General features: G+C 28.5%; 1 protein-coding gene across 1 annotated transcript; it reads left to right on the top strand.

The window, feature by feature from the left end:
• The first annotated feature begins 5,625 nt into the window (after positions 1 to 5,625).
• On the top strand, positions 5,626 to 6,470 carry LOC126902187 (uncharacterized). The gene is made up of 3 exons (XM_050679214.1): positions 5,626 to 6,000; positions 6,203 to 6,324; positions 6,380 to 6,470. Exons 1-3 carry the CDS (start codon positions 5,626 to 5,628, stop codon positions 6,468 to 6,470), a joined length of 588 nt encoding a protein of 195 aa, XP_050535171.1.
• Positions 6,471 to 12,032: the final 5,562 nt, after the last annotated feature.

Genomic DNA, 12,032 nt, shown 5'->3' with positions numbered 1-12,032 from the left:
TCTTACGCATAAATTTGTCTAGGACCTGAAGAACTCGAGGCCGTCCTACGGAGGTTCAGAGTCCCAGAGTAATTTTTTGACCGAGAAGATGGTACAGTTTTGATACTGGAAAAACATAAGATTGATCATAATATTTTTGATATTGATGATTCAATGCAAAAAATAACGTCGGCAGTCACGGCTTATTGAATATTCTATTATACTAATGTGCATGAATGTAAATGTATTGCTAAAAAGATATCGGCCTTGAGAAAAGGACAGATGAATGAGAGTGATAATTAATAATTGCCTTATCTAATTTCTTATCAAGGTATTAATGCCAAGTTTGTAATGTATACATATTATCATCATATGTATACACAGTAATCATGAAAAGATAGCGTTTTCTTCTGTCCTTTTCTCAATACATATATCAATGTTTAATACCGTAAAATAATACATGAAAATTCAAATTTTCACAAACTTCAAAACGCTACAGAATATTTACTATTGAATATTAATAAGATATTTTTTTACTAAAATTTTTCTTAAATTCTACTCTACAAAATAGCTATCTTAGATTTTTTTTTTACATTTTATTTAAAATTTAAAAATAATTAATATTTTTAATAAAATGTAAAAAAATTAATTATTGAGATATAGCTATAGACCTAACGTATAACTATTATTAAAAAAAAAAAATCAGCTAAAAATATTAACTGGATCAAAAGTTATTTAAGTTGTCAGTGAGTGGTGGGCCACCCTGTATATATATATATTTATATATATATATATAAATTTGTTCTAACAGCCGTTATCTCAAAAAAGTATCGACAAATTCGGGTAATAAAAACCATTGTGAATTTCAAAGGATTTTATGGCGTACTTCTCCATAGGAGAAAATAAAAGTTTTCCAGTTAAAGACGTATAGGACCACTTCCACTGGATTTAGAGCAACTGGGTGCCTACCTAAGTTAGTAAAGTAAAAATACAGAGAGAATACAGTAAGAATTCGAACGCGAGTCAATCTACTTAAAATGATTTTTATGTTTACCTATGGGTACGTTAACAATGAACAAGCGATAATACTACGCGACGATATTATGAAGATGACAAAAAGCGCCAGGTTAGAGCTATGGAAGTGGTCGACAAACGAATGTAGCTTTATAAACGGTAATAAAGATAGTGTTGTTAAATACAATTAGCAGTCGTTTAATAATCATATGGCGAAAATATTTAGACTATAATGGTACCAGCCAACAATATTTTTCAATAAACTAGCTTTGTTTGTAATACTAAAAAATGAAGAAAGTTATGATAGTCTCTCCAAAGATTCCAGAACACTTAATAAAATCAAACAATACAACATGGATCCTGGTCAATGTATTATATATTAAATATATATATATTATAAATAATAAAATTATTGATTTTCATCAAAATGGTTTTCACACTAAAAAATATTTTATATATTGGTTGAAATATACTAATAATCGAAAAATCCCGACTGTGATTAATATATTTCTTTAATTGTAGTCCCTTTAGTATGTACTTAGTAATTGTTGAGTATTCTTTAACCATATAGGTTATTTGTTCTATGTACATCAGGTGGATAATAATTTTATACTTTAATAATTTAAAATTCATAATATAAATAAATAATTTATATTGTATTTCTAGTACATATGATGTCTAATGGATAATATTTTTGATATCTTTAAAATATGCAAGAAATAATATATTTATTGTGTATATAGATATAAGATGTATATTATATATAAATTCCATATATAATATTTGTAGATTTTCTATAGACGTTGTTACATGTCGAAAGCAATGTGTTTTTGCATTGAACACCACAAATCCATGTATTGGACGATCACTTTCAAATAAACAGTAATATCATACAATTTAATAAAAAAATCAGAGTAAAACTGAAGTCAGGAATAGTGTTTAGTACCTTACATCACTTATTGATTGTTGTGTATCATATTATATTTTATGTAATGAGTATTATAAATTCAAAGGGCATAAATCTAGTTAAATAGTTTTATTTTGATAAAATTTAGTACGTCTAGTAACGATAAAGTGTCAGTAATACATTTATCTCATATAAGTTACATGATTTACTTAACTATTAAAATCAAAGTGCTAAGTGTGACGATATATGTATCCTGTAAATAGTCGTCATTGCCAATTATAAAACTGAATGAACGCAGCACCCAGTGATATTCACGCGGGTATGTTAACGATCGTTGTTTTATTTTGTCTTAAGTCAGGCTATGTCGAGGAAATGGAACAACAAACAGGTGTAACACAACGAATTCATAAATAATCATAACACAATTTCTCGACAGCATATCGATATTTACTTAACAAGACCTATAGGAATACTCAACGGATAGTAATAAGTATCCATACACTTATGTTATATAAGATTTGTAAATTTGCTAAAGACTTGGTAACACGACAAAATTAATGCGTTTTTGCATTGAATAGCACAAGAAGAACTACAATTCAAATTAACTAATTCTAATGATTACTTAAATCAAATGATATTTTACAACTTCACATGACATATTTTGTATGTAATTAGTTAATAATTAAATATTAGTATGACATTTAAATTATTTAATGCTAATCAAAATTAAGGAAATCATATTTTATTTAATTTTGTAATGATAAATAAATATTATACTATGAATAGAGGTCTTTTATGCTCTATGCTTAAAGATTTTTTAATTTAATGAAATTAATTAAATGTCTGAAAATCATAAAAGTAGTAAAATATCAGTTGCTATGTGATATTTAGCATTATTACACAAATATATATTAGCTTGTTGTTAAATTTGAAATTTTGAAAAGGTATTTTGATTCGTTGAAGATGAAGAAGTTTTTTCGTCGTTGTCTAAGAGTATTCACATGCTGCGTTTCAAAAAAAAAGAAGAATAAAGACGGTATCTTAGCTCAATCTGGCTCAGGTATTTTTTAATTAAATTTAGCTTAAAACGATAGTCAACGAAAATTCTCTAAGTATCCAACATTTTAAGGCTACAGAGAATTAACACAATCGTTTATTTTATCATTTTGTATTATGTTGTTTAACTATGACGAAAATGATATTAAAATCGCACTCCCTAATTTTATTTTTTTAATTTTAATAATTTTAAACTGATATCATTATTGTCGAATGCTTTATATAGGATTAAATAAATAATTATGCATATTTTATTTTAATAATAAGAACTATAAATAAATTGTATCACACTCGCAACGATTTGATTTGTAGCATTTTAGGTACCAAGTTGATATTAACATATAAGACTTAGTAACATTAGAGTGATGTTTAAATTAAACTAGCCACTACTATAGCTTAGTGAAACTACAAAATTCGTTACCTGCTTGCTAATCCGCTTGTATTGTAAGCTTTGGGTGAAAATGGACGTGCTAATCTTTTAAAACATCATTCTTTTAGCAAAACCTGCCAAACTTTTTGATACGTCTTTTTTTTTAAGACCTACAAGATAACTACCATTTTTCTCTAAAGTTTGGAAAAGATTTATACTAAAAGGCTTTTGCTGTTAATTGTTGTAAAAAATATATTTCCCCTGATCCAAATTTTATTTTTTTTTCATACCCGGCATTATTGTAAGCCGCCATGGAAATGTCGTTAGGTATTAGGCCCACGCCGTCTATAAATCACACCACCACGATGTGAATCAGCTCTTGATCAATTTTGAGCTGATTCACAACGTGGTGTGGCCTCCGCCGTTAGCCGGATCCCAGTATGGGATCCGTTGGCCGGGTTATACCACGTGGAAGTGATGGCAGAGCTTTGCGAGGGGGTAAATAACTCACGACACAAAACATAAAAACACACAACACAAAATCCTTACCGCGCCGGTCGAAACCAGACCCGCAAGTCTACCTGATTGGGTCCTTGGGGCAGTCTCTGTCTCAGGCGTCCCGCTTCCTTCTTACGGCTCATCATCGATTCGGCGAACGCCTATACCAGAAACCACCCCTCCTGACTTCTCAACATAAGGAACACCATGGACGTGCGCCGAACGCGGACCCCGAGACTCCAATTTTTCCCACTCACTGGTCTACAATTTGGCTTTCTTTAACCCAACCCAACCTCCCACAGTACAATCAATAAAGCTCATTGACTTATAGAGGATATTTCTTTTTTCTTTAAGCAAAAATTTTACTGCTCGTGTGCATTCCTAGACACAAGTCAAGTCTTTGATAAAGAATAAAAACATACTATATAAACTAAAAAAAATTATTTTTCCATAATTTTATATTTTAAAATTGAAAAAATCTATGCTAGTGTTCCTCAAGGAAGAATTTAATTCTCTAAGCTGTTTAAAATTTCTCCTCCAGATCAACCCAATACACTTCACACAGAAATATCTTACTATTTTGATGGTAAAGCCATTAATTCAATATATGAAAACTCAGATATTGCCTCTACTAACTTAAAAAGCTACATTAACCTCATGACCAAATGAAATAACTGGCGAAAAAATCTTATCATGACATATCGGAACACACAATTTTTACTTGACGTCACTATACTTGTCCTAATGTCACTTTAAATAATACTCTAATTCCTTCTTCTGATACAGTGAAATATTTAGGTTTAACCCTCGACAAACGATTAACATGGATACAATATTCGTAAAAAAGACTCGTTTTAAATTTACGAAGTCACTTACTACGCTCGTTTGTTCATTCATTTACTAATAAATAATTAATTAACCTAAAAACTAAAAACTTATTATATAAATCCAATACGGACGTACGGGCTCAAAATAGTAATATAGTCTTATAAACTGTATAATAACATTATACCAGGCAATCTTAGACGCCTAAAGATAAAATACCTTATTGGTAGAACAGACAAAATGTTATATTATCAAATTTAAGTGTCACCAATGAGTGGCTTCTATCTTAAATTTATCATGTATATGTATTATATCAATACATATACATATTGTGCTCTAAATTGTACAAATTATCTATTTTCAAAAAAAAAAAAAAAAAAAAAAATGAAATTCCAATAAATGAGTAGTTCATTAAATTATAATGACTGCATGTTCGAGTCAGTATAATTAATATAAAAAATAAATATTATACTAGTAGTGAGTAATTAACTACTTCGTAAATTAATAATATTACGAAAATAAAGTGTGTTAATGTTTTTCAATTGAAATACTAAATGATAAACAACCTTTTAAAAGTTAAAGTTTCTACCAGTGTCAAAATTGATTATTATAATAAAAATAGGGAGGTATATTATTTTTCATACCTATAAAAATTGTAAAATTGTGTTATAATTTTTATACATCAAAATAGTTGAATCATTTAATATCTAGCACCCGTATATCATGAATATAAGTGCACTCTCAATAGATAAATAGCTACAATATTAGTTAAATTTTACCTATAATGTATTTTCATAATAATTATGAAAATTCATTATCAATTATTGATAAAAGAATATAAAGATATTGTACATTTCTAGTTCAATAAATCATTTAGTGTAATTTTATACAAATTCAGTAGGAAAAATAATATTTAGATTAGTTATTGTTTAAACAATCTTAAAAATAAAATTTTAAATGTTATTAATTAGAAGTTATGGAGTATAATAGATATGCAAATATTAGTGATAATCAAACAGAGTTGGTCCCAGTAGAAAATATTGATATCGATATTCAAAGCGTTGTATTAGTAGATGAATTAGTGGGCGAAGAAAAGAATGAAGAGAGCATTGAGCATATCATAGATCCTGTAGAATTTGTGAAGTCGGAAGTAGATACGAGATGGATTTGCACGTCAAACAATGAAACTGAGAATAATAACTCAAACTGTACGACAGAACACAACGTAACTGTTGATGAAGAAGGCTTGAATAGGCGTATAAACAAAGAAGGCATTATACGTTACTTTGGAAACTATAATGAAGCTGGAAGAATTACCACAAATGATGGGAAATGTTATTATTTCAATAGAGTAAGCATATTTATTATTGCAGTAATAAACCATTAAAATAACATATCCATTATATTCTAATGCAAAAATAATGTATTCTTTGTTTCCTCTAAAATAATTTCTAAAAATCGAGTTACGTGGTTCTGCCATACAGCAAATATATATTGATGAATTTAAATGAAATGAAAAAGATTCTAGAGTTAAAATTACTTTTTTTTCATAGGAAGATATAGTTGGTTATTTTCGATATCATAGAGCTCCACAAAAAGCTAAGTTTGTTATTGATGCTTCGCGACCAAATTGGGCGAAGAATATAAAGATAATTGGAAAAATATATGGTCAACGGTAATTATTAAATGTTTTAACAATAAAAAAAAATTAACTTTTTTTGCACCTACAGGTGCTATTACTGTTTAACGTTTGGTCACTATACAGAGGACTGTATGCAGCTAAACATAGACTCCTTTAATTTTTACTATCCTTACATGTAACATACCAGAACAAACTTTTTGTTTGTACTATTTAATTAGTTAGTATTAAAACTTAAGGTGTTCAACAAATTGTACTATTTAAGGTAATAATAAAATTTAATATATTATTCACATTAGAGTTCATGTAAGCACTTAAATTTATTGATAAAATAAAATGTATAATAGCCAACAAAAATAAATTTTTTTGTTTATTTTGGCGGTCATTGAGACACAGAAGAAAAGGTATCAGGTCAAGTTAAAAGTTATCTACGTTTTGTACATATAATTCGTGATTTTAACGCTCATTACGGACAGGTAAATGGTCAGATTTAAAAAAATATATATGGCAATAAACAAATTACGAAACGCAATATTTTATTCGGGATTTATGGAAAATAAAGTTACTGGGATGAGTCCTAGCCGCAACATATTAAAACGAGTTGGTTGAAAAATTAACATTAGTAAATGAAATGTGTATACCTAGTAAATTGTTTACAAGTAATAAAATTGTGGACTATCAGTTTCATAGGTTTTCCGATAGTTCCGAACGTGCGTACGGTGCACCGTTGTTTGTACACAGAATAGATGAGTATGGCACGCATACTGATAACGCATAACTAATTTGCGTGAAGTCCAACGTGACCCCGTTGAGTGTAGTGTCGCTGCCGCGACTAAGAATTATGTGCAACGTTGCTTTTAGCACGTTTGGTATATAAAATCATTCCTAAAGTATACATATTGCAATTTAAAATACTCTGTTCAATACCACATGACCGCAATTTACTAGGCGATATGAATAATGTTTTTGTAGTAATATAAAAAATAAACAAAATTAAGATATGTTTTGGGTATATTGATCAAGGTTGGATATTTGGGGATTTGGTCAAATCGTGAGCAACGAGGTTCTATGGCGGTTGTAGAGTCCGAGGGCTTAGAACAATAAAGAAAAGTAGTTATAAAAAGAAATGATAAAAGTTCCTATTATAGACATATTATAAATGATCTAAATGGTAAGCACGTTATATAGTACATTGAGGCAACGAAGAGGCGGTAATGTGATTATGCATTATGAACTAGTCTATAAGAATTAATTAAAGTTTTAAAAAGAATATAAATATATGATCTATTGCTTTATTCTTCTTTATTCGGATTATTAATTCTAAATAATTGTGTTAATATGAAATGATTTGCCTTTGTAAATAACGTGTAAATGATCGTAGAGATTTGCGTAAAGATTTATAATGTTTTTCATGTAAATAAATAAAGTCTCGATGCAAAAATAATTATATTCAATATAGTCTTAAAATGAACCGACGGCAACAAGGAGTCGCGGCTAGTTTGAGAAAAATTTAATTAGATAAAAGAATTCTGATTTCTACACTGAATTCAAAGCTTTAAGTGTGCCTCTTTTAGAAAATCAGCACATTTTTATATTATTTTTAATCACCCCATCATTTGTTTTGCTGACAGCGCTTTTAATGATTTTTAGTTTACTTTATAAAATTTGAAAATAACATGATAATTTATATTAAGATAAGATGCATAGTATACAATAATCAATTAGAAGTAATATTAAATATAGATTAGAAATGTTTCAATAATAAATGTAAGATGCGTAATACAAAGCATTGGGCATTTACGACACTATTGACCGAAGTGAGCCATCGTTAAACGATCAAACAATAAAAATACTCAGTTTTTGGTGTCTAGACGACGATGTTTTTAAATACAATATAGGCAATTTAGATATAAACCAACCAATTATGAAACGTAGTAATTATATTTAACCCAATAAGACTAAATAGGGGAAGCTCATCTTACATTTAAAGAACTTAGCACCATTCCAACAAGAGTAGAGACAACTCCTATCTCTTCGCAACTCTTTCCTTTGATCCATCCAATCCATATTTATTAACATCAGCCATACCAGAGCATATATCCTTTATTACCGCCATAAATCACTTAGATTGATGGAAAAGTATCATCGAACTGTTATTCCGATTAGGGACGAGGTGGGAGTCATCAATAATTAATTCAGCATTAGTAAAAGGCAAATCGGGTTAAAAAAATGACTTAAGATAGGTAAATTGGTATTGATTAAAAAGGATAACTTAACTCCTCTACAGTGGAAATTTGGCCAGGTTTGTGCTCATGACATAAACAATGATAATGTTTCAAGAGTGGCTTCACTCCCCTCTAAGACTGCTTATATTTATATCTCGATTGATGTAAAATAAATAACATATAATTTGTTTTCTTATATTGTTTAGTATAATTTGTATTTGTGTATTATTTATATTGAGTGTGATGTCTTTGTAATTTTCATGTTGTAGTGATGATATTTGTATATTAACGTAACATGACTCCCACATAAAAAGATCAAATTTCAACAATATTAACACAAATCATAATATGATTTGATAGTTATTTATGATATATTATTTATAAATAATAATCAGAACAATATACTAGGCTTCGCATCTCTTTGGGCGTATTTTAGGAGGATATTTAATTTTTTTTATTTTGTTAAACATGCTATAGAATTTTTTTTGCTTAATATCAAAGTGATGATCAAGAAAAGGTCATTAGGTTCTTATTTCTTAGAAGTAGCCTAAAAAATATTGACAGCGTTGGTTCAAGGGAGCAATCGCCCATATCCTCCTTAAATATTTCCTTGGTATATAAAATAATTATTAATTTATAATTATAATAATTGTATTTATATTATAGAATAATTATACAAAAAAATCGTCAGATTATTTTACCTAGGACTATGTAAAACATTTAATTTTGATAAAAATATTGGTTACCATGATTTGACGTTGGGAAGCATAGTTATCACAGATAGATTTTAATTTTTAGGATAAACTCATACATCATATAGTAAATAAATAAGATTATTAATACTGTACTGTTCTTATAGGCGAACAGTACGGATAACTTAGTTATCTGGCGCTGGTGTTCCGTTTGAAGCCATGGTGACCATGGAACGACTTGTGGCTCCTCGCTTACTGATCCTCCGTGCCCGGCGAATAGCACCTAGTGCAAACGGTTGTAGGTTAATCTCTTCGGAGTGAAACCCACATAGACGGTAAAGACTGTACTGTTCTGATAATGATTGTACCAACTTATATACTTATTACCGTCCAGAAATTTATATATAACATATAACATTCCTTGATAAAATATCATTTCTATCGAATCGGTAGCTTTGACGATTGTACCAAGTACGATATTTTGTCAGCATTGTATATAACTATGTTGGACCTACACAATTGAATTCTGTAAGTCAAGACTTATTTTGCGATTGCTAAGTATAAGAGACGTTTGTTCTCTTGTAATAATTCAAAATATTTTCCAATTAACCAATAGAGTTTGTGCAGTTTATCCTGAAGTATTTTCAAGCCATCCAAGGTGTATTCCCAGATATTTAGCTGAATCATTTTGTGAGATTATTTGTTGATTTAAATATATTGCAATGTCACTGGTTTTACGTAACGTAAACTTTACGTGCACAGACGTTATATTGTTAACCTTGACCTTTCAACATTTCAATCATGTAAAATTATTGTTTATGGTTATTTGGATTTGACGCAATATGTATTGAAAAACAGACAGAACAAACTTTCCATATAAAAAGTTACATACCTATAAGATATATTTTGTGTGAGAAGATTCGTTTTCTTCTGTCTTTCTCAATACATATTTCAATGTTTAATATCGTGAAAAACATTATAAAAATTCAAATTTTCACAAACTTTATTATGCTATAAGAAATTCACTACTGAACATTAATATAATAGATTTTATCAATTTTTTCTCTTAAGTGCACTATACAAAATGGATATCTTAAATTTTGTTTTACATTTCTCGTAAATTCAATTTTTTTTTTAATTTAATTAAAAACTATTATATTTATTGATATTTTTTAGGTGTAAGTTATTTTTAAAAAAATCAACGTAAATATTGTAAATATTTATTTAATATGGTATATTTTATCTTTTTGTATTTTCGCACAGTGTGCATATTTTAATTCATTATTTTCTCTTCTTTTGGTTAAATTGCCATGATGTCTGTATTTTATTAGTTAATAACTATATACATGTTAACTAGGAATTTTCTATGACAGATGGTCAATTCTTATATTTTTTTTCCTTTATCTCTCCCCCTTGTTTCATGAGCTGACAATTCCTCGGGCGTCATCAGGGTGGACATGGTGAACATCTTAAAGGGCCCTCTAAATTTATGTAGAGGTTACCTATTGACGTTGGTGACATGTTCATTATACCCTGATTTTTTTTCTATATTCTCCTATGTTATTATCTATTATTTATTAATTAAATCGACTCTTTAATATTATAATTATGGAAATGGATATACTCTTTGTCATAATAAAGTAAATTTCTCTTTAGGAGAGAATACCTATGTCGTTGCATGACTGTCTATATACAACTTGCGATACATGATTGTGGAAAACCACTATTGTATTACATTTATGTGAACATAATGTATAATATAACTAAAAAGTATTTTACCGGCTGAAGTAATATTAATTGAATAATTTTCAACTTATATATTTTTAAGATTGATGGAGTTATCTTAAAGCTCTGATATCTTGTATACACATTTCTCTTGTGTTTGACTATAGTTTCATCATTACTTTTATTTTTTTTTGTTTCTCTTAACTTTAATAATTTACTGTAGTGTTTTTGTTCTTTATATCTTCCCTTTTATTCGAGGCATATGTTTTTAATTAATTATTTAATTGGATTTTATGTACAATTCTCTTTTAAATATTTTTTTTATGTTATGATAAAAAAAACAGTTTGTTTGTAATATTTAATACATTTTAATAATTGTACTAAATCATAGCTTATTTATAACCTTTCTCCCTAGGATAAGGTACCAAAATCCCTGGTGCTCCGGCTTTTCCTCATCTCAGAGTGAATCTTCCTCGGGGTCCTTGTAAATTTGGCTTACAAGTTTAAAAAAACAAAAAAAAACACTATTTTAAAGAACATCGAACTAAAAAGTTAAAAATAATTTTTAAAATAAGCTTAAAACAATAATTAACTAAAAATATTAGTATTATTTAAAAAATTATTTTTAACTTTTTAGTTCGATGTGCTTTAAAAGCCTGTTTTTTTTAGTTTCTTAAAACTATATTTATTTAATAAAATCCTTGATTAGACTATAGCAACATGAGGTGCCATTCAAACTATCTAAAAGTAATCATGAAATATTTTATAATTTTGACAAATTATTTAAATTTTTTAAGTTAAGATTCACTAGATCAGTTAGTGAGTATTGATATTAAAGTATAGCAAGTAAGGTGTTTTCTTTATAACAATAATTTAATAATTTATTTCATCTTGTATAATTTGTAAAATGCAATTATAATAATTATTCTAAATAAATTAGAATTGTATATATTATATAAGTGGGACGGTGTGGCCGAGTCGGTCGCCTCCGGTTCGAAACTCGGTACGGGCGGCTTCATTTGCCGAACGAGAGGTCAGGTCGGTTATTGGAGTTGCCATCCCACTCTCCGGCGATGGACTAACCACCCATCCCGAAGTATAA

The sequence above is a fragment of the Daktulosphaira vitifoliae genome, unplaced genomic scaffold (assembly GCF_025091365.1).
Source record: "Daktulosphaira vitifoliae isolate Bord-2020 unplaced genomic scaffold, ASM2509136v1 Scaffold_3, whole genome shotgun sequence".
NCBI classification, from domain to species: domain Eukaryota; kingdom Metazoa; phylum Arthropoda; class Insecta; order Hemiptera; family Phylloxeridae; genus Daktulosphaira; species Daktulosphaira vitifoliae.
Note: the sequence above shows the minus strand (reverse complement) of the source record. Positions and strands in the feature narration are given on the sequence as shown.

Bases quoted from the DNA above. Each gene is read 5' to 3' on its own strand.
- LOC126902187 (XM_050679214.1), top strand. From the start codon at position 5,626: ATGGAGTATAATAGATATGCAAATATTAGTGATAATCAAACAGAGTTG. The intron at 6,001-6,202 runs GTAAGCATATTT...TTTTTTTCATAG, and splicing joins AATGTTATTATTTCAATAGA to GAAGATATAGTTGGTTATTT. The intron at 6,325-6,379 runs GTAATTATTAAA...TTGCACCTACAG, and splicing joins GGAAAAATATATGGTCAACG to GTGCTATTACTGTTTAACGT.